Source organism: Xenopus laevis, chromosome 3L, assembly GCF_017654675.1.
Source record: "Xenopus laevis strain J_2021 chromosome 3L, Xenopus_laevis_v10.1, whole genome shotgun sequence".
NCBI lineage: Eukaryota > Metazoa > Chordata > Amphibia > Anura > Pipidae > Xenopus > Xenopus laevis.
Window position 1 is genome coordinate 57,455,147 of NC_054375.1, and position 24,128 is coordinate 57,479,274.

At 36.9% G+C, this 24,128-nt stretch overlaps 1 protein-coding gene across 2 annotated transcripts in view; it reads left to right on the forward strand.

Annotated features, from left to right (window-relative positions):
- Positions 1-17,160, forward strand: part of chst11.L (carbohydrate (chondroitin 4) sulfotransferase 11 L homeolog) — a 166,673-nt gene extending 149,513 nt beyond the window's left edge. For both annotated transcript variants that reach the window (XM_018252343.2, XM_041586279.1), the window contains exon 3: positions 14,439-17,160. In XM_018252343.2, the coding sequence (XP_018107832.1) occupies positions 14,439-15,293 (855 nt within the window). In that variant the 3' untranslated portion in view covers positions 15,294-17,160. The remainder of the gene's footprint in view (positions 1-14,438) is intronic.
- Positions 17,161-24,128: the final 6,968 nt, after the last annotated feature.

A 24,128-nucleotide genomic window follows, 5' to 3' on the forward strand; every position in this document is an offset into this window, starting at 1 on the left:
TCAACACCTGTACGTTATGGAATTAGAATAAGGACTTTTTGCCACAAAATTATAATTTTGAAGAACGAAAACTTCTACACATTAAAACTTGGAAGTGTCCATGGAAATTGGAAAACTCTGCAGTCCAAAATTTCCACTGTTTTTCAGATCATTAGACTAAATTGTTGCTCTTATTGTAGTTTTCTTTTGATTTGAAGTGTATACAATAAAGAAACAACTCTGACACAATCATGTGGAGAGTATACAACCCCTATGGTACTCTATGTCTTAGTTGGCCTTTAACCCACAAACCTGGTATACTAAAATATTTTTTTTTTAATTAAATTTTGTGAATTTCATAATTTCAACAAATATGCCCATAGGTTAGGGTTGAGATGGGAGTGCTGTCAATGATCACACAAATCCAGTAGGCAATTGGGAATGATCTATGAGCTGAACATGTATCCAATTTTTGCTTCTGACTGTGGTTCATACTCCGACATATTAATATGCACCTAAATCTTTGGGGAATTTTTACATTAGATCAAACTCTGTGATATGCACTCAAAACTTTGGGGAATTTTTTTTATACAATTGCCTGACAGTTTGCTCCAAAGGCTTTCGGGATGTGCTTACCTTACCACAACCGTAGGAAAAGATAAGTCAGCACATCGATTCTCAGTATTCTTTGGAGATGGTGCACGTTCTACAATGGCCACTTCCCATTGGCAAACTGTGTAGTGAAAGATTGAACAGCACCACCAACTCTTCAAGTAGTTGAAAAGCCTTTATTTGTGCTTTTGTGGGCATCACCGCAACATTTCAGGCCATGCGGCCATTTATCAACCTTGCAACAACCTGCAAGTTTGTACCCAAAAATGTGGGCATATTTTGACCTTACTCAAAGAAGTAAGTCTTCCAGCATATACTCAAGGCTTTGAGGATTTTTTTTTTATAAATCTTTCAGGTAATTTACACCCACAGTGTGTTCTCATACACAGTATTACAATTCCTGCTCGTTTTTTGAGCAGCGAGACCGATAGTGTGTTTTTATGCTGTACACTTAACTTACCCTGGTATAGAAAATCGGGTATTATATCAACCCAACCGAAAAGGCTTCAGAACCTTAAATTCATAGGCAAAAGTTCCATGGAAGATGTGGCATGTCCCTTTGGCGTCACAAGAAGTCACATTATCCACTTTTAGCCAGAATGTTCCCGTACTTTTGTATTCGCAGGAAATTTAATTTCGATGTCCTGATTAGGATTATTGGTCATAGATTTCGTTTATTTTTGTCAGAATGAAGCGGTTTTGAATTACTTGTGCAGTAAGGTGTAAATTCAGTTCTTTGACCTTCAGTAGTTACAGGAGGGATATGAAACCAGCTGGTAAATTACAACTGTCAGCATCCCTTTATGATTGACAGTACTTTATAAGGACCATAATAGTGCTCTTTCCTTGTACTTACTGTTTGGATTCTGTATATATATGTACTGCGTCTGATATAGGAGGATTTCACTAGAGTACACATGATCTCATCTAATTTTATGTTCATACAGAGGGGCACAGAGTATAGCAGATTTCCCATCATAAAAGGGCCAAGTAGTGAGAGTAGCAGAGTAGTGTGAGTTTTAGCACTGCCTTGCTACCATTTTTATAGATGATGCATAAAAATTAACATTCTCCAAACAGATTTGCTTTTCCCTGTGTGTGAAAAAACTAAACAGAAGCCGAGTGTTGACTGATGAATGTGTGATATAGCAGTATGCTCGCCCAGTTATACTGCACCGTAGAAACAAACGTGTTAATGATATAAGATATTTTTTCACTAACAGTAAAATTACTTCTAACAACTCTCACATATAGGGAGGTGCAACATCCAAATGTGGCAAGGGACTTAAAGGGGAACCGTATGGCTATAAAGGGTACACAATAAATATGTTCCAAAAACAAAAGATCATGGTCTTTAACATGTAAAATTATTTTTTGGGTGCTCCCTCTACCTAATTTTATCCTGCTGCAAGCAACTTCATCATGGCCTGACCTGTAATCAATTTATTAGACTAGAGCAGTGATCCCCAACCAGTAGCTCGTGAGCAACATGTTGCTCCCCAACCCCTTGGATGTTGCTCCCAGTGGCTTCAAAGCAGGTGTCTATTTTTGAATTCCAGACTTGTAGGAACCTTTTGGTTACATAAAAAACAGTTGTATTGCCAAATAGAGCTTTCTGTAGGCTGCTAGTCCACATAGGGTCTACCAAATAGTCAATCATAGCCCTTCATTGGCATCCTCAGGAACTATTTTCATGTTGTGTTGCTCCCCAACCCTTCTTACATTTGAATGTGGCTCACGGGTGAAAAAGGTTGGGGATCCCTGGACTAGAGAAATGCATAAAATGCCCACTCGCCCTAACAATATTCACCTGAAAAAAATGCTGAAATTTCAGAGTTATCACAATGACAGGTATATATTAGGAGATGTCTTTTCAATCCATTAATGGGCATGTATCCTTACTCTGGCAATTACCCAGGTAAACAGCCCCCAAATCATACTAAATTCAATGTTCTTCCCAGCTGGGAGAGAGCCAGGCAAATCCAAACATCAGAAGATGATTACACAGTCCTCTGCCTTCTCCAACCACAACATTATTTGCATGTGTCAAGAAAAAGACCGACCATGTGTTCAAATATCCACCTGAAGCAGAAGTGTCTCTCAATAGTGTTTTCCAGTTACTGTCAAACCTGCACAGATATGGATGAAACATACATTTAGAAAAAAAAACACAAATTTTGCTGAACTAAATTTAATAGTCAACTTTAACACCTTGGAGTTGGCAGCCTGGTTATAGATGTAAGCAGTGCTGTGTTAGATTAAATAAGGCTTTGCTGTAAATGGAAATCTTAATATAAGCCTGTTGTACCTGTACAGAGAAAAGCCTTTCAGTAAAGTGCTGATTCTTCTGCTTAAAAATACAGTGCCAAAAGCACTATATGACCCCTCAAATACATAATTATTCAGAAAAGAACATATGCTAACACACAAATATACATGCCGTGATAAAGTAATTGACATTCATAAGCAAATGCTCACAGTCATACATACTTACACACACACCATGTTATTGTACCCATAATGATAGATATACTACATACTCCTGTATAATATGATCATTTGATATTCAGAGTGAAATGTTTTTGCTTGTATGAGCTGTAGAGCTGTTTTGATTATTTTCTTCTTTTACTTCCCTCTAAATATCAAGGCTTACATTAATCAATTTTATACTTGGCCTTGACACCCTTTTAATCAAAACAGTTTCAGTTCCTGATGTTTCATTTCTCAGAGAAGCCTTTAAAATCTTCAGCTATAAATATGTGATTGGCACTAACAGGGGGTGTGAGGATAACATCCGTTACTAGGCCTACTCATGGTGCCCCTATGTTCCATATTTAATACCTTTCTGTGAGTCCCACATGGTCCCACATTGTTTCTCTAAAAAGCATCCCAGAGGGACAAGTGTGTGTTGATGCCAGTGCTAAATATTTGCATAGGGAAATAGAAGAAGTTTTACCGATTTTCTTGGGGGGAGATAAAACATTTTGAGGGTTATTTACTAAAATCCAAATTTATCTCATTGTCCCAATAAAAAAAGCTTGACCAAACTTCCATGCACGGTTGTGCCTTATTAATTAATTAATTAATTAACTCTATTTAATCGGATCGGTAAAAGAAACTTGTGAAAACCTGAATCATACAATTTTCTTTCCCGAAAACCCCAGAAAAAGATGGATTTTTGGGCTAATCCTACCGAAGACCACAATAACTTCAATTTGGGATAGGTGCCTCTCCCATCGACTTATATAGGACCTCGACAGGTCAGAGATGGCTGATTTTCGGATTTGGGCTTTTTGCAGCATTGGGGTATAATAAATCTCTAAAAATTTGTGTACAGCCCAACCAGAAAAATTTGAGGTTTAATAAATGACCCTCTTTAAGTACCGATTTGGAAAATAGAACTGTAATTGCACACATTAATATCTTTGTAGCTAAAATAAGAAAAATACAAAGCTAAACTGGACATTTTCTTATATCTAAACCATTTGTTTGCACAAATTACTAAAGAGTTATTTCTTTTTTTCCCCAGTTGTGACTGTATTATGGATGTCTAAATACTGTTTGGAGGTTATCTGTTTAATCCCCTTGTCCAATTGTTCTTACAAATAATGACATGTAGGCAGTTGCGCCTCAAGTCCCAGAGCTTGTTAGTGATTTGATTAAAATTACTGATAATAGTGATTGGGTGTTGATTTCCAATCAGAACACACAGCATTTACCTTCTCCAGTCATCGACGTGCAAGTAATTGGAATTTTAAGACCAGCCGAATTTTAGAGTGATACCCGAAAACCAAATGCCTTTGTAGCTTTTGACTGTCCAGTGTCCTGCCACTGTGAAATGATTAAAAGCCCCTATAAATATTCTTTGTGCGTTGCTTTTTTTCTCTTGGGCTCTTGGCATCGTCCAAGGATATGCTATAATCTCTGTGCTATCTCTATTTCTGTTATGAGACTCTATTTCAGTTACAAATGTCAGCTTGACTTTGACCTTGTGGAAAATTAAATTCTGTAATTTACTTTAGACTTTTATTCCTGAAGTCTTTTGAAGATAACCATAATATGAATCATTGTCCCAGTGACCACATTAATGTTGTAGTAGCAATCATGCAAACATTTTTTTTTTTTGAGAATTGGCTTTATGGGCTCTTTTCTTTCCTACCTGTACTTTCAAAGATGTGCATAAATCAATGGGTAAAGAACTAAGCTCTAGACCAGGGGTCCCCAATCTTTTTTATCCGTGAGCCACATTCAAATGTATAAACGAGTTGGGGAGCAACACGTGAAAAAAATCCCTTGGGGCTGCCAAATAAGAACTGTAATTGGTTATTTGGTAGTCCCTATTTGGACTGGCAACCTACAAGAGGCTTTACTTGGCACTTAGCAATTAAAACTTGCTTCCAAGCCTGGAATGCAAAAATAAGCCCCTGCTTTGAGGACACTGAGAGCAACATCCAAGGGGTTGGAGAGCAACATGTTGCTCATGAGCTAATGGTTGGGGATCACTGCTCTAGACCATTATGGGTATGTACAAATTGTGGGCATTTTTTTAATTAATTCACCATGAACTTATTTATGTTTTATTGCATGGCAAGCCATTCACTGATTTCATGTATCCAGGGGAAAGGAGATAAACACTAAACAACAAAAATTTCACTAAGATGTTCTTTGACCATATCAAGGCAAATACATACAGGCTTGCATCTTCCAGGACTAACCCCCCTTCAGGAAAGCATTGAAAAGCATTTAAGACATTGCAGGGGAATACTATTGCTTTAACTCACATCACTTAATTTTGGACATCCCAACACCAAGTACATGATATCATTGAAATGGGGTCAGTTTATATTAATGTCTGGAGGAGTATAGATAAAGAGCAAGATCAGTCAATCCTTGGCTTTGTTGGTGGACTGAAACTGAGCCTTTGCCTGGATGGACTGAATATGAAAAGCATGAATAGCTGTAATTCATGAATAGATTTTAAGTTTGCCATGAATTATGAATGCGAACCATTTAAATCATGTATATTCAATACAGTCACCCTTAGGTGCAGTATTGACCCGTGTTTTCTAACATGAACTGGTTTTGATTATGTTTGTTTGTTTTTAAATTATCTCCCAAATAATGTGCACTCTGAAAACAGCAAAAGGAAAACATATCAAGTGGCATACTTGAATAAAACGATTGCATGCCTAAGTGAGTCATTTCAGAACCTTTATGTCACTGTTGGCTTGGCACTGCTCTATTCCAATAGCATTTACTGTGTGTGGACAAGGATGACTTGTACTCCACTAGTTATAGAATTACCACTCCCAGCATCCACCTCCAACTGTTATTCTCATATAAGGAAAGTTGGTGCAAATGAATCCTATTTATATTACCGTAATGATCAGTACAGTTGACAGGCAATGGCAGTAGATAGCCCCTTAAGGCAAATTCTGCTTTTGAAATCTCAAGTCATTTTTCTGTGTGCATGGAGGATTGGGCCCGGGTGTAATGGGTCGCTGACTCTCAGAATACTGATCATACCTTCAAGGAGTTTAAGTTGTCTTTGCTGCTTCCATTCTTGGCGATCTGTGCACAACCCGCAGTGTCTAAATATAAAACTATCTCATCTTTATGCAACTGCTCCTACCGATAAAATGTCTCTTGGTTGGCACATTTTCCCTGTACTGCTGGCATTCTTGCAACACTGTCATAATATTTTTTCCTGAGCAGGGGATGACCTCCAGAAATGTGCATGACAGCACGCGGGAAGATAGACAGCTTTCTTATCGTCTACTGTATTTCTCTGTGACAGACCTTTTAATTAAATTGCTGATTTATGCTAGCATTTAAAGAACGAGACAGAAATGCATGCAAATGTATGGCCATTATGCCCTTTTTTGTATGAGAGGAGGGTTGGCCAGGCAATCAGTGTTTTTTTCTAAGCAATATTGATTTAGAGATATCCTACTGATTATATTTATGGGTACATAAAGGACACATGGATAGCAAAAACGGAAGCAGATTTATCTTTATAAAAAAAAAGATACATATTTTTCATACAGCAGTGGGGATAAAGACGTTCTTTTTAACTACATTACAAGTAGTTATTTTTGTTATTGCTTCTTGTGCTTCACGATCAGTCTTTTGACGTGTGTGGCCCTAATAAAATTAACATGCCCAAACTCATTCACTTGCCACTGTTTATCTGCGATTTCCATGGTTCACTTATCTCACATTCCTCTCTTATCTACTAAATATAACTTTTTCTTTCTTTCCTACTTTCCTGATATTATCTGCAGTTCCCACCATTTAGATTCCTGTTTGTTTTGTTTTAATTTTGTTATCCAGCATATATTCATTTGAAGATTTTCCCACTTGATTTCCATCCTGTCAGTTAGAGCCTTGGTATTGAATGTTTGTCTGTTCTTAAAACCAAAGGAGATGTTGTGTATAGTAGATGTTTTTCCTACTGAAATAGTGTTATGGGCAGAGCAAACAATATTAGAGTTTTAACAGCTGCCTTTTTTGCATTTATTTTTGTAATTTTATAAGAGCAAATAACCCCCAATAAGAGGTGTAAACCCAACCGATTTTTAAATTGATGCTGTTTAAATCATTGGTTTTTCCATAGCAGCAGTGTTTATTGCATGAATAGAGATTATTAACCTGCTGTGCTCTAGCAGACAAAAAAAAACAGTGGCTTATTATTGAAAACTGCCTGTGGATATAAAATGTACAATCTCTTAATGAAAATTAAAGGTTGTCAATTAGACTTTGAGAGTTGATCCAAGAATGTCGGCACCTACAGAGTTTGGACAGTGGGCACCCGCCATGCTTGTCATGTGTGCACAACCTCATCTAACCCAGTACAATTAGAACTGTTTTTTTTTATTTTTCTTATCCCTCATCCTTTCTACCTATTATTCTATTTTTGACTTTTTACTTTTAAGGCCTATTGAGATTGCAGTGTCAGTCCAAAGGGCCTTTTTTTCAAAAAGAATGATAGAAATCCCTTCAGTTGCAAAAGAACCCAGTGTTACATAGAGAAAGCACCATGGTAATCATTAAATAATAGCCTTAGTTGTAGGAAAAGAGAAATCAAGGATTCTTTATAATTGGCCACACTGAGCCCATTTCTCTGTCACACAGTCATTATAAAACCCCCAAGGTTTTGCATTCTACAGAAATAATTATATCAGGTATCACATCTAAAAATGATACGCAGCTTTTGTTGTTTGGTTGCACCTTTGAAATGTCATCTTGGCTGTTAGTTTGGTGTGGACATATATTAACTAGATATGGGCTGATATTGCATCATTTAACTCTATACAGAACAATAAGACCAAATTCTAAGTACAGGTTTGTGTTTTGCTATGGGAATGTACCACCAATTCATTTTTAGATCAGTAAGGATTTAGAAAGCAAGTTTAGCCATGGGATGCAACAAGTGCAACAGCAGTCTTTAGGTGAACTTAGCATTCTGGGATTCCATATGTACCTCTTGCATGGTGTTGGTGCACACAACTGCAAATTGATGTTGTGGGTGAGCCCTCTATTCTCTTTCAGCTGCTGATGCTGACCCGTGCTGCATGTATGTATAGAGTTTCTTTTCAGAGATTCAGAGATTAGTTAGTAGGTTGTCCATAGTAATGTGTGGTTCAGGAAAAACTCAAGCTGCTCCTGAAAACTAACCCGCAAAATCTTAACCTTCACCCAACTTTAACCAGCAAAATGTTGCCATTGTAGAACCCATGACCAACCTGTACCCACATCTTCTTGCTCTGTACTTTACTTTTGTGCACTCCTATGATTAAAAGACAGGGAATCTTTGGGAGCAGAGGAGGAGTATACTTCCCCAGTCTGACCCTCACCCAACCCTAACCCACAATGGTTGCCCAAATTTCAACTTAAACCCGCCCAACCAGTGGTCAATCTGCAGGTCACCATGGGTTTTGGGTCACCACCTCTAGTTGTCCGTTCATTGTTGGTAGTAGTAGTATAGAGTACTATTACATATAGAAGTATAGTAGTATATAAGAACTCATTCCAGGCCCAAACTGTCTCCTCTTTGACTCTAGGGCCTCTGTCTGACTTTTAACCAAAAAATAAATTGTAAAATGATTGTTGTGCAAAATATAATTTGATTCTGTGGAACCTTTATTTAAAACTGGGTAATGAATGTCAAATTAAATTGATGGTTTTTAATAACTCTGATGCAATATTTAATCATCAGAAATCTGTATAAAGCTGCAGTCAATGAAAGTGTATCTGCTTACGGTAAACATTGCAGCAAGTTTTATTGTTTGACTTTGCTAATGGCAGCCTGAGGAGAAAGGCTTTCCATCGGCAAAATATTACATGAGCTGTCAAGTTTGTTTTTAACCTTATATTTTTATGGCCAGTGAAAGAACCTACACAAGTCCTTGAGCATTCTACATACTATGCTTATTTACAGCTACATCTTTACAGCTAATTGTCCTACTATGCTCCTATTGAGCACTACTATCATAATAACAGTTTTTTATGTGTCTGCCAACAATATCTACTGTTAAGTGCAGTGCTTGGTGGAAAAAATGTAGTGTCTTATTTCCTGCTGTGAAATTAATTTTAAATAATCAGCCCTGTCCGTACTGCCTGCCAGAGATCTGATTCCTTTAAAACTATGTATAATCACATTTTCTTTTCATTGATTTTTATTTGCATTTTTCACAGAATAAACAACAGATACGAATGTTTGTAGAATACTCATTTGAAGTATACAAAAAAAGGAGAAGGAAAAGTATAAACAAAACAAAATCCTTTTTGGAAGGGCTTAGGCTACATGGTCCTTATCCTCAAGGTCAAGGTTTTATGGTGTAGATTGGTAGTGGCCAAAAGACTGAAACAAACATTGAACAGTTGATGTTTTTTCAGGATTGCACAGACATGTTAGAGCTGGAGGCTGTTTATATTCTCATCTATTTGCTTCAGCATTAATATAGAGCAACTTTGAACAGGGCAAGAGTTTTATTCATGCTTTATAGATACCAGCCCCTACTTATTGAGAATCATTATTGCCCCAACATGCTGTTTTAGAACAGGACACCAATGTGGCCTTTGGGAACATTGTCGTTTGAGTAAACTCTGGCCATCTTGAATAGTTGAAAGAAAATGAATATGTGTTGCTATATATGCAAATCAATCATTGCATATTCATTACTGCAAATGAAGGTTAAACATAAATTACCCAATTAGGTGGTTTGTTACAGACACTGAATATCAGCGACTCATCTGAATTAAATTCCTGTCTATTCCTTGGGACCTTGTTTAAACCACTTAGACAGCACTCCAAATAACAACGGCTTGTTTAGTTTGTATTAATGTGTTGGGCTACAGACACACTTCCTACCGTAACTTTCCAAGGCCTGACATTCCAAATCTGGCTAGTCTAAAGAATCTATCAATAGGACACCTAAAACAAGATGACATTGACATTTTGGTATACATGTTGGGAAACTACAGTCCCTTAAACAGGCTTGTGCAGATGTCGAAGGCAAAAATAAATCCAGAGTTTGGGACATAAGGTAGGCCGTGGATAATTGAGGGAATAGAAAATAAAATGACATAGCCTGTAGCCCTCTGCATTGACACAAAACTAATAGGCAGATGCTATTGTTGGACTTAAGTTCTTTAATATAACTGTATCCTAGGGTCTGAGAGTGCCTTAAAACAAAAGCATGCTATGTAGGGTAAATTCACTGATGCCATACTAAAATGTGTATGATCTTTAGCTATAGATAAGTGCTTTACAGTCAATCCAGTCAAAGAACTCTTTATATTTTCCAAGAGCTACATATTATTCTTTTTCAAATCCTCTTTGTATCAAGTCAACTTTCCCAGTAAAAAAAAATGTAATGCACCCTACCGAATGACACTGTAGCTCCTCTATGTGTATAGCAATCTGCCGGAGCGCTATTGCAAGTATTAAACAGATAATTCCTTAGTCCACCATCAGCAGAACACACATAATTTGTGGTCCTGAAAAAAAGATTGGACACCTTGAAAACAGATCCCTTGTCTTTAGACTAGTGAGTTGGCTACTTGAGTCATTTTCACACTCCAGAAATGAAATATAATTTTAGCAGATGTTTCTGGCACACCGCTCATGAAACCGGATCAGAGTATTTGACTGGATTCTTATTTAATGTGTTGTGAACAAATAAGCATCGGATATAACCACAGTAAACATAATCTCTGTGAAGCTATAGTATAGTATAGTTTTGTTAAAAAGAAAAATTGCTCTGTTGGTTGGGGAATAAGGATTTAAAAACATTTGCAAACACATTTAAGCATAGTGAAATGCACTTGGCATGTAATGGCATGGACATTAACTCACTTTTGATAGCTGGGAAGCTGTTTGCAGGTAGGTACCAATCTGAATGGAACGCTGAAACTCTGTATAATAATTGACAAGCCATCAGTTTGGCTTTAGCTGATTGGAAAGGCCAACCATTTGTAAGCCATTTAAACCATTATCTGTTGCCTCATTTAAAACCTTCTGTACTGTTTTAGTTCGTATGTCATGGCTTTCTACAGGTTGAGCAAGTACAAGCTTTAAACCTTTATACTGTATATATTTTCACTTTATGACATTTCTGAACTTTAACAGATTTTATGTTTTGATAACTCTGTAAATGTGCTTTCTTACCTCCATATTGTATCAGTTGACCTTGTGTCCAACAGATAGCTCCATCTTGGTGGATCAAAACATCACAAAATATATATATATATATATATATATAATCCAGCAATCACAGGACTTGTGAAAAAAACGATTTATTGGGATGATCAATGTTTTGGTCAACATTTCAGACCTTTCTCATCATCTTGATAAAGGTCAGAGACTGAAACATTGGTCATCCCAATAAACAGATTTTTAGATTTTTTCACAAATACTGTGAGTGCTGGATTCTCCTTCTATATTGTAGAAATACAACTAGGCACCCAGATACTTGATATTTTGGTGAGTGCTTCTTTTCTACTATGATATATATATATGTAGACAACCTTTTATTTCTGTTCCATCTGACAGAAATGATTATAGACGGGTTTGATTCCACCTATGGCTTGAAGTTGTAGACAACGTGCATAGACACTTTTTATTTTGCTTTAAGGGAGGCACTCCAGACATCCTGTAATGTGTTTCAAGCTGTCAACCTAGCTGTGAGGAATACTTGTTGTTTACGCTATATTTTTAGCAAGTTCTCCCATAACATTCCATATTCCAATCTCACTGAAACTCAGCTGGCATATCATCAAAGCATTGTGCTGCTATCAGTGTCATTGCATCCTAACGGATCTTTCACCGTCCACACATGCTCTGCCGAGGGGAACACACTCACAGGTTTAGTTAATCACTACATAAAGCAAATGACGTCTTAAGAATAATCAGAAATTGTTTTAGAAACCCACACTGATAAGAATCATTGCAATGGCAGCAAAAGCCGATGGATTTAACCTGGTAACGCTACATTTAATTGTCAATTTTTTTGATACGATGAAAGTCTTTTGCTAGTGTAAAGGAGAAAGATTCCGGAACACTGGATCTCGTACCCTTTGATCCACAGACCGAGCCACTTATGTGGCTTCCCATAGAATAACTATTTTTATGACAGATCAAAGTGTATTTTGATCTCCGCATATGGGTATTTTAAATGATGAAATATGTGCAAATGGCTTTACTGATTTGGAAAAAGCACAGCTTTGCAGTGATTAGTAAAGAAATGCTGGGGAAAATGTCAGCTGTAATTGAGTTGTAATGTTTCAAATGGCCTGCGCTTCCTTCATAAAGAAGAAGATTTAAACTTGTTTTTCAGTAGGTGTTTTCAATCTATTATTGCCATCTCTGAATATCTTATGACAGACTACAAGTAGGGCATTTTCCCCAAAAATTAAAGCTAAATATAACATAAATATAAAATACAAATACAGGAATAGACCTGGTATAAAGTGGTGTTCCTACTAAGCATTTTAGTTTTTAGTTTTTTGAAAATCGGTGTTCTTTTATGGGAAGAATAGATAAAATGGAGAGTTTTATGCCAACGGAAGACGATAAATGGGGTCATTTATGACCACAAACGCAGTTGTGATCCTGCACTTACACCCACAGTGAGTTGTGTATTAAACCCTATTCATTAAAGCAACTTGAACCAAATGTGTTCTTTACACTTCCATATAGTTGCTCTCTACACTATTCAATCCTTCCTGCATTCTGAGTCAAGTGCTGCTGCCCCTATTGACACAGGGGAACCATACGGTGCAGCACACTGGTGCCTAAAGAATCCTAACTTGAGTCGTGTGTGTCTGAATTTCATGCAAGTTAGGGGATAGGAAGAAGGAGGAATAACTATATGCCTACCCCCCTCCTACCCCTCATGAATACAGCTCTGCAGAATGCAGGCAGCACTTTATTCATTGGGGCAGACACAGGCTTCTGTGCTCTGAAATGGCAAATGCAAAAATTGCCAATTTTTATTTTTTTTGCAATTGCACCCTGCCTTCCTAGTTGTAAATGAGCCTTTATGTCTCATATTTTCACTGCAGCTTTAACATTTCTTAATTAACTGGAAAGTACAGAGTGCCAGTTGGCTTGAAAACAATGTTTATCTTTCATAACATCTTTCACTGTTTTTTGTCCTTGAAGGTCTATATACCACTATAGAAAAATATATATATATATTTATATATATACACACACACACATATATGAGTGTGTGTGTGTGTTTGTTTATAAATGACTAAATGAAATAAGATGTGACTGAATCACTGTTTTGCTCTTGCTCGGAAGCAACTTAAATATTAATGGCTCCACAGCAGGGTGCAGAGTGGGTTACTGCGTTAAGTAAGCGAAATCAGCAGCTTTACATTTATTGCACTTCCATAAAAATGATTTCATCATCAGCTTATGTGCACTGCCTGGACCAGTTGTTGCTTATTGGCACTCTCTGGGTAAAACTCACATTCGTATCCTTCCCAATAGAAAAAAACTGCAAAAAGCTTTAGTATTGGGTAATGTTCCCATTTAAAGGATTGGAAGTCTGTACTGTGACTCTAGAACTCCGTTTTCAACTGAACACACAGCTGATCCTGCACAAAAATGTATTACTTTTGCCCAAAGCAGATTATATGCTTTGTCTTTTCTTCATAGCTAGATTACAGGGAGCCATTAAGTGATGTTGATCTCAGCTAGAAGAAATTACTCAGTTTAAACTCTGGAATGCTGGTGTCTGTATTGTTTCATTCAAACAGAACAACTTTGCAAAATAATAACTAAACTAGCATGGCACTTATTTATTTATTAGGATGTTCATCCTGTGCTGCTCTGGTGCCCCCCATGTGTCAATGAACTTTAACTCTTGACATGTCACTGACTGTCAAAAGCTGCTGGGAGTTTCCCCACAGTGGATTCCACACTTATAGGCATTCGTGCATGAAATGAGGCAGAGAAGCTGATCAAGGAAAACAATGGCTCTTTTACTTTCAACAGATACAACTGTGTGTCTCTGGCAGCTCCTGTTTAAGGTGCTTGGTCATATTTTAATTAGAAAGGAGTGTTTCAAACGTATTTATAGTATCTCAAACCACATTGCTATGGTATATCCTGGTGATTCAGGTTCTTGATTTTCTTTTTTAGTGCACCGTTGCCATACTCCATGTGTATTTATATGCAGTTACAGCACTGAATATATTTTATAATGAACTCCTTGTACGTAAAATGCATCATGCTGCTGCTTCAAATAATGGTTTGAAATACATTTGTAAATGACCAGCATGCTTTATGCAAGCATCATAATCAACGCCTTCTGTTTGTCCTTTTCTTTCAGTTGGAACTGTCCAGCAATGCTGTCCTGCACCAGATGAGGCGAGACCAGGTGACAGACATATGCCGAGCAAACAGTGTGATGAGCAGGAAACGCCGCGTTTTGACACCAAATGATCTGAAGCATTTAGTGGTGGACGAAGATCATGAAATGATCTATTGCTATGTGCCAAAAGTAGCGTGTACAAACTGGAAGAGGGTCATGATGGTGCTCACTGGAAGAGGTAAATATAGCAACCCCATGGAAATACCAGCCAATGTGGCCCATGTATCAGCCAACTTGAAAACCCTTAACCAGTACAGCATACCAGAAATCAACCACAGGCTAAAGAATTACATGAAGTTCCTCTTTGTCCGTGAACCTTTTGAAAGACTGGTTTCAGCCTACAGAAATAAATTCACCCAAAAATACAACACCTCCTTTCACAAACGCTATGGCACAAAAATAGTCCGGCGACAGAGGAAAAATGCCACCCAGGAGGCACTGCACAACGGCAATGACGTCAAGTTTGAAGAGTTTGTGGCTTACCTTATAGACCCCCACACCCAAAAAGAAGAGCCTTTCAATGAGCACTGGCAGACTGTGTTTTCTCTCTGTCACCCATGTCACATCCACTATGATCTTATTGGCAAATATGAAACACTAGAAGAAGATTCCAATTATGTACTGCATCTGGCTGGAGTTGGTGACTACCTGAAATTCCCCACTTTTGCAAAATCCACAAGAACTACTGATGAAATGACAGCAGAGTTCTTCCAGAACATCAGCTCAGAGCATCAAGCGCAACTGTATGAAGTCTACAAACTTGATTATCTAATGTTCAATTACTCCATGCCATCCTACTTGAAATTAGAATGAGAACCAGTGCTGTTTCCATTTAAGATTTTTTTTTGTTATTATGTGGATATTTTTTTTTTTTTGTAAATTAATGGTACAGGGGTAAATTGGTTTGGGCTGCGAGCAGCACAAACAAAAAAATATTTAAATTTCTTCATAAGGAAGGACAGCTCTCTTTATAGGATAAGAGAAATTAAAGCTAGTTTGGAGAAGCGCAAACTGCTACGACACTGCTCTCAATTTCCATGGCGCCTTTTCTCTCTGTATAAATGGTCTATAAATTATTTATAGTTATTTAAGCAATGTCTCTAAGTATGATAAAGTCTATGTCGCTATATGCATACATGTATTTATATGTGTATGTGTATAAATATCTGTGTGCGTGTATATACATATTTATGTATATAATATGTACATATTTTTAAAGAAAAGCCAAATATTAGGATATTTTCATTGAACCATGGTCATGTCTTTCCAGTGAACAAATGATTTATCAGGGCTAATAGAATTATTTAAAAAGTAACTTTTTTTTTTTTTGTCAGCCAAATTCAGCTCCGAATCCCTAGGCGTGTGCTTTTATACTAGATAAAAAGATACCTATTACATTTTACTCTATGAGGAAAAAAGACATGACACAGGTAGAGACGTGCTAAGAAATGATGTAAGAAATTTGAACGAATTATGTTTCAATATTTATAAAGGACTAAAATTTCCATGTGGAAATTGCATAGATCAATTGAACTTCCTTTCTTGTTCCCATTATCTTTTTATTGATTTTTCTTTTGGGTGTACAGTTAATGCAAAATGCTAGGCAGAACAGCCTAGTGCAGATCTTTCGGAATCGGAAATATTAACTGCTGTATGAAAACCAGCTACAGAGGACTGGAAGCATTGAAACGAAACAAAAACACACGGAAATCTGTTAAGGACAGTGTTAAAATCTGGACTTGAACATTCATTGATACAACAACAAGCTTCATTGCGATCAAGTGGGAAAGTTATGTTCTCTATTAACTCTATTAACTTTTTTACAATTAACCATGCATTTTTGGAATGTTTATGCAAATGGACAGTGTTTCTAGAAATCTAGAGAAGTTTTCAAAGTCCACTTGCTCAAGGCTTGGTGTGTACAATCCCAGCAGAGATAAAAACAGACGAATTTTCGCTAAAGACACAAAATATGTCCCAGCAATGCTCAGTTCCAGTTCCAAAAAAACGCCTTATTTATGCAAGAATATACATCATATTCCATTGTATGTCATCTCTGCAAGCAGTCTTTGGAATAAATGATACATTGTGTGTGACTTACCTGCTGTAAATGTTTTATACCATTCACAAGGGCCATAATACAAAAATAAACGGCCCCTGTGTGTGGCTAAGGCCTAATTAATTTCAAATACAGCTTAATATTAAGCTTAGTATTCCTAGGTAGTGATCTTGGTGCCCTTTGGCATCAGTGCTAATGAGAGGTGTGTATGTTAATTAGTCGTGTCATGCTTAGTAAAATTTGTTTTCCTGCTGGTCAGTCAACAAATGTCTTGGATGTTCCATTTTATTGCTTTGCTTCTTTTTTTTTTAATGCTGTTCACAATTGTATGTCTTCAATTAATAGCATTATTGAAGACTAGGTAATGATCAACAACAATCTGCAGTCCCGTTGGGAGCATTTTGGATCGACAGATGTCCATTTTGTACATACAGTACTTTTCTCTTATACTTCTGTCTGATTCAGGGTCCCTGCATTTGCATTGCCGAGCAATGACTCACATGCAAACCAAGCTTCAAGGGGTTAAAGAAGACTGCAACCTACTGAAATGGCCAAAAGATAATTTATTGATAATGTATTAAACTGTACAAAACAAATGAAAATAAATCCATTACTTATGCAGTGACTGCTAACTCTGGTGATTTCTATGGAAATGAAAGTGGCAGAGGCACACTAAATATTACAGGCATACAATCTATTATCCGTTATGCTCTGGACCTGGCATTTTCCAGATAAGGAAATTGGATTGTAATTTGGATCTCCATACCTTAACTCTGCTTAAATAAATTACAGTAAATATTAATTAATTATACCGAATAGGATCATTTTGCCATCAATATGGATTCATGGAGCCTATTTACTATTAAGTACAAGGTACTGGTATGTGACCTGTTATCCAGAATGCATGGAACCTGGGGTTTTCCGGATAACTTTACATAATTTGGTCTACTCAAAAATCATTTAAACATTTTAAAAAAAACAATAGGCTGGTTTTGCTTCCCATAAGGATTAATTCAATCTTAGTTTGGATCAAGTACAAGGTAATGTTTTATTATCACAGAGAAAAAGGAAGACGCAAACAGTTATTTGCTTATAATGGAGTCCGTGGGAGATAGCATTCCTGTAATTCTTAGCTTTCTGGATAAAGGGTTTCCGAATAACAGATCCCATACCTGTCCTGTTATATTATTGCATAGTAAAGGGAATAATTTTATGTCAGCATTATTTGCTGAAAAATAACTCCATGGGAGATGGCACCCTTTAATTGGGAGCTTTTTGGATAATGGGTTTCTGGATACGGGATCCCATACCTGTATGATAATATTTCACTGCTGCCATCTAAGTACGTATACTAGGTTCTGACACAGGTAAGGAGCCTATTTAATCTACTGAGCTTAAATGCCATCGTTAAATGAACATATTTTCTCTACCCATGGTCATCAAGGTCTCTAAAAGCAAAACCCTGGGAAGAACACGCAAATGTCGGCCATGTTTTGACACAACAGACATATATATAGGTGATGGATATCACAGTGCTCAGCAATGCAGCATGAGTTGCTGAGGTTTGATTAACACAATTGTCTTGAAGGCAGAATTGACCACAGGTGAAACAGGTCTGCTATGCATCCATGGTCCAGTATGACAGAGATGTTCTGGAGTGTCACAGCTGAGTGTAGGCTGAAATGGGGGAACACAAGGTTGGCCACTTAAGGTTACTGACCATCAATACCTGACAGTACAATATCCACATGGATGGCCAGATAGTACTGTCCCATTCATTCATGCTACGTGGATCTGAGTTGAAGGTGGCAGAAGTAGATCCATCTCCATGAAAAGGCAGACACAGACTAATAGGCAAACATTGAGAGTGAAGGAAATTCTTGTTCGTAACATTATGTAGACAGTTGTGCGTAATATCCTTGAATACATAAAATATCATAAGCAAGATTTCTGTAAGGATAACTGAAAACATTACAAGGAGTCCATCAAAAATATTATATGTAAACATTAGATTGGATCTATTGCACTGTTCATTGCTGCAATTACTTAGCGATCGTAGGATTAAACCGACATCCTGTTTCTCAAAATAGAAATCCGTTCTCTTCTTCTTTCAATACAATAGTTTCTTTGGTTGGAGGACTCCTTAAATGATTAATGAAATATTGTTTTACCAGCCCAGACTGTAAAAATAAGGTTTGATGGCAATTTAATCAATAGACAACAAAGATAATGGAAATACGAGACAAAAATGTCATACAGGTATGGGACCTGTTATCCAGAATGCTGCAGGGTTTCCGGATGACAGAGCTTTCTGTAATTTGGATCTTACTAGACAATAATGTAAACATTAAATAAACCCAATAGGCTGGTTTTGCTTCCAATAAGGATTAAATATATCTTAGTTGGGATCAAGTAGAAGGAACTGTTTTATAGGAAATCATGTTTAAAAATTTCAATTATTTGGATAAAATGGAGTCTATGGGAGATTACCTTTCCGTAAATCAGAGATTTCTGAATAATGGATCCCATACATGTACTACCAAAAAAACGGAAAGAAGCTACACAAAATAGCAAGCTGAATATATGAACTGAATTTTGAAATATGGATGGATTTCATATGTTACTGTGTCTCTGTTTGTCTGTCTCTTGTTCCTCCAAAGAGTTTAATTCTCTCTTAGTGTATCGCTGTGTCAACAGGTGTCTTGTCTTTCACCATTTATCTGGATTATCTGTGCACTGCATTAATTATCTAACCTCAGAAGGACCAAACATGGAGTAGCTTAAATAGCTCTGCTTAGCTCATGAAATAACAAAAACCATTTATTCTCTTTATTAAAACAATAGGCACAAAGTATGTTGAGCAGAAGCCATATCAATTGCACTCATGTTGAACTGGGGTGGGTGGGGTTTACTGCCCCTTTAAGTATAGCTCAAATGAATTACTTGCAAACATCCCATAACTATAGGCAAGCAGATGTTATTGCCTTACCTGTAGCTTTATTTCTTCACAAGACTTTTTCGGGACTATTGATCCAGAAGACAAAAAGAAATCCTGCCTGAAGCATTTGCCAGTTCTGAATCAATAAGTCAAAATGTCCTTCCGGAAGTGGTAATCAAAAATTCTTTTTCTGAGAGTGTATTCTCCGTATTTACATTATTTATGGTTTCCCTGATGGAAAAGATATCTAAGCCTTTCTCAGAATAAAGGAATTCACAACATGGATTGCTCTGGAAGATGCCATCATTTTCCACAAAGGGGGAGCCTTGCTCTTATCTTGGCTGACCTTTGATTCTCTGTTATTCTTTTGAGGCAACAGAACACTACCATTCTTTTATATGAGTCAGAGGTGATTTTATCTAAACTTAACAGAGTTTTTAATGAATGATGGTTGAGTACCATGATTGAATAACTGTTGTTTTTAATAAAACATCACTTGTATAGGGCTGACATGTTCCTCAGTGCTTTGCATAGATTCAACATCACTCACATCAGCCATTGCCCCAGTGGAGCTTACAGTCTCGAGGTCCTATCACATTCACACTCACTATGGTCAGTTATATCAGACACCAATGAACCTGCCTGTAAGTTTTTATTTTAATGTGAGGCTAACCAATGCAAGCATGGGGACAATAACCTCCTTGCAGAGAATGCCCTGACTAGAATCAAACCTAAGAACCCAGCTCTGCAAGGCAGCAGTACTAAGGTTACTCCATATTCTTAGTCAACCCCAAATATCTCTCCATAAGGTAATCACATTGCAAATTCTCATTAATGCACACAGCAACTTTATTTTCATGTATCCAGAGGAGTTGTGTTCTCCTGATTAGACAGTATTTCCCATTATTGCTCAATAATAATGCAGTGAATAATGGAGGGAGGGAAGGTATACAAGACTTTCAGGTATAACTTGCCTAGACAATCGAAACACACTGATATCTGTGATGCTTTTGATGGAATAAATACACTTTTTTGTGATATATGCCGTGAGTGCTTTTCATCTTATCCAGGTGATCTGATAGTTGGGAGGTGAGTGCCAGCAATTATTATGCTATATACATACAGTATGTATATATATATAAATTTCATAGTGTTACCAGCACTCTCGATAAAGTCCATTAGTGTGCCTGGGTGCAAAATCATCATAACTTATCCATACCTCCAGTGAAAGATCCGCACTCACAGGACTTCACTTTATTGTAGAGCAAAAAGACTGATGTTTCGACCCTCACTAGGCCTTTCTCCAAGTTCCAAATGAACAATGAAAGTGCCTTATATATACAATGTGGTGGGAAAACAACAGCATTGCCCCTGACATGTTAACCCGGTCATACCAAAGCAACTTTCATTTTAAACATCACTAAACATACATATAGCTAAAAAAAGTTATAAATACATATTGATTAATAAAGTTATATATTGATACCATTCATTACTTGTTATACATACATTTAAAAACAATGTTTACCACATTTATATTGTAACATCTCAGCTTCTGGTTTGAATAAATTTTTGCTATTGTGTCAATCTCTGAGTAAAATGTTATTATATAAAGCTACCAGTCATTCCGTGGGCTGTCAAGATTATACCACTTCTTTATCTATTAATTCCACTTTGAAGAAGGCTGCCAAAACGTTAGTTGTTGTGCCCACATTAAAAACGACTTTAATTCTTTGTAAGACCCGTGAGTGCGACTTTCATGGACTTCTTTTAAATTGATTTTTTGAGGACTGCACCCAGGCATATATGTCTCTACTTTCATGAGTGCCGGCATCCATTACACATATATACTGTATATAATAATAGCCAATAGATAAATAGACAGACAGAGAAAAGAAAGAAAGAAAGAAAGAAAGAAAGAAAGAAAGAGAGAGAGAGATGATTGATAGATGATAGATAGATAGATAGATAGATAGATAGATAGATAGATAGATAGATAGATAGATAGATAGATAGATAGATAGATAGATAGATAGATAGAATGATAGATAGATAGATAGATAGATAGATAGATAGATAGATAGATAGATAGATAGATGATAGATAGATAGATGTCCCCAACTGCAGGACAGTGAGAAGCAACAAGACTGACATGACTGATAAGCCCATACATGTTTTTCCCTTCAACGATTCAATCAGCCAAATAATCAGTACAGGCGGATTAAAGAAACATATGTGGGAAACTTTATTGAATAAAGCAAAGAGATTGAATGGACAACAGACTATAGGGCACATCCCCCACAGGTTACATTTCTCATCATTTTCCCTGCAGCTCTAGCATGCATAAATTAAGATGAAAAAAAGAGACATAAAACTTGCACGTTTAACCTTTGTAAACTGCTCCAGATGAAACCAATTAATATATGATATCAAAAAGGCAAAGCTATAACTCACACAGAACTCATCCTCCTGGTCTCTAAATAAATATTATTTACCGTAATCCCAGCATACAACAAGTAGATATTTGGTATGTATAAAGCAAGCGCTGACAGTTTGCACTACAGTTTTTTTCTGTAAATATTTATCATGATTTCCTGTCGCCAATATCCTGTTTCTTAACAAGACAAACAAGATTGTTTTGAGTTGCGATAGGCTGTTCTGTCTATAAATTCGTTGCTACTCATATCTACAGCCAGACTGAATGTCAGGTGCTTGGGGGGGGATTGGTCTGAGGCATCTCTGCCTTTTACTTCTTGGCATATGAAGTTTTATAGAATGCTATCTTTATTATTTCAGGTGTGGGATATCTCTTTGCTTGCGATTGAAGCACTACCTACAGTGGAAAGTTTTAATACGGTACATTTCATTTTCAAATAGAATTTGGTATAAGTGGCGCAACTAGATGTTACTGAGCCCCAAAACAAATGAATTTTAGGGCCCCCAACATATACAAAAGTTTTCCTGTTTTACCAAGTTATGTTGAAATCATGGGACCCTATAGCTCCTGTGCCCCCTGCAGCATTGCTTTCTTGCAGGCTATGTGCAGGGGCCAAGTTAGGCAGCAAAGACATAATTGGAATGATTTCAAAGGCATAACCTATTGTATGCAGCTGATTCACAATAAATCCCCCATAACGATAAAAAACAGATGTGCATGACTTAAACCAAAAAGGTTTGACTTTGAGGCTCTGTGCATCTAGATTCCAGAGAGCGATTCACTAATCTAAAAGCCTTCAAAGCCACTGTTCCATTTGTCACTCCATTCCAGCCAATGGGAATTATATCTGGAAAAAGTTATGTCGATCTTAAAGAACTTGGAGTTATGTCTGGAACAATGTCAGGTTCTGGGGCTTGGTGAGTCATTTACTAAGGCGTCATCCTAATAACAAAAGGAAGCTGTAAAAAATAATATTCTGTAGGTGTTTTGCTTTAGTAAAACAACAATCCACCAGACTTTCTCTACAAATACTCCGGAGGACACGCTAATAATGTATTGAGTACATGACGGCAGACTTGTTGAGGTAGAAATCGATCATGCAAGGAATAATTATCTAAGCATGGATTTTGCTGTCTTTCTATGATTTCATATTGGGAGAGAAGAAACACCAGCCATATATCTTGTTAAAAGGAAGCTATACACACACACAGTGGAGCTTATTTACAAATAATGGGCAAATTTGTGCAGTAACCCATAGTAACCCAGTCTTCCTTTCATTGTTGTCCCTGCAGCTTTATTTAGTACAATTCCTACATTTCCTTGACAAGGAGATATATCATTCCAAGCAAATTGTCTATTGCTTTACACTAGTAATATTTGCAACAATATGGGGCAGATTTATCAAGGGTCAAATTTCGAAGTACAAAAAACTTCGGAATTCGATCATCGAATTAAAAAACGTCGAATTCGAATTCAAAGTTTTTTCAACAAATTTGGCAATCCTGCGGTCAAATAAAAATTGCTCAAACGATTTTAGCAATCGATCGAAGGATTTTCCTTCGACCTCTAAAGACTTAGAAAATGGTTGTAGAAGGTCCCCATAGGCTAACATAGCACTTCGGCTGGTTTAATTTGGTGAAGTTTTGAAGTCTAAGTTTTTTGAAAGAGACAGTACTTCGATTATCGAATGGTCGAATATTCGAACGATTTTTACTTCGAATCGAAGTCAAAGTAAATTCGAAGTCGTAGTATCCTATTCGATGGTCGAAGTATCCAAAAAATTACTTTGAATTTCAAATTTTTTTACTTTGAAAATTCCCTCGAATTCACTTCGACCCTTAGTAAATCTGCCCCTATATGTGTATCCTTCCATCATCATCATCATCCAGCACCATATCATTGCTCGCATTGTGTTGCTGATATTCACTGATATAATGAGTACATGGACATTGTCATGTTGAAACAGAAACATTCCCCAAAACTGTGGGCAGTTGAAAGTACACAATCCTTTGCCATATAATTATATGCTGTTGCTTTGAAATTGGCCTTTGCTTGAATGAAGGGGGTCTAGACTAGACCATGAAAAAAAAAGCCCCAGATTGTTATTTCTCCAACAGTAGGCTCTATCTATGCAGGAGGCAGGTAGTGCTCTCCTGGCATCCATCATGAAACCCACAAATGGGCAGATGGTGCAGAGTAATATATAACTAAAGG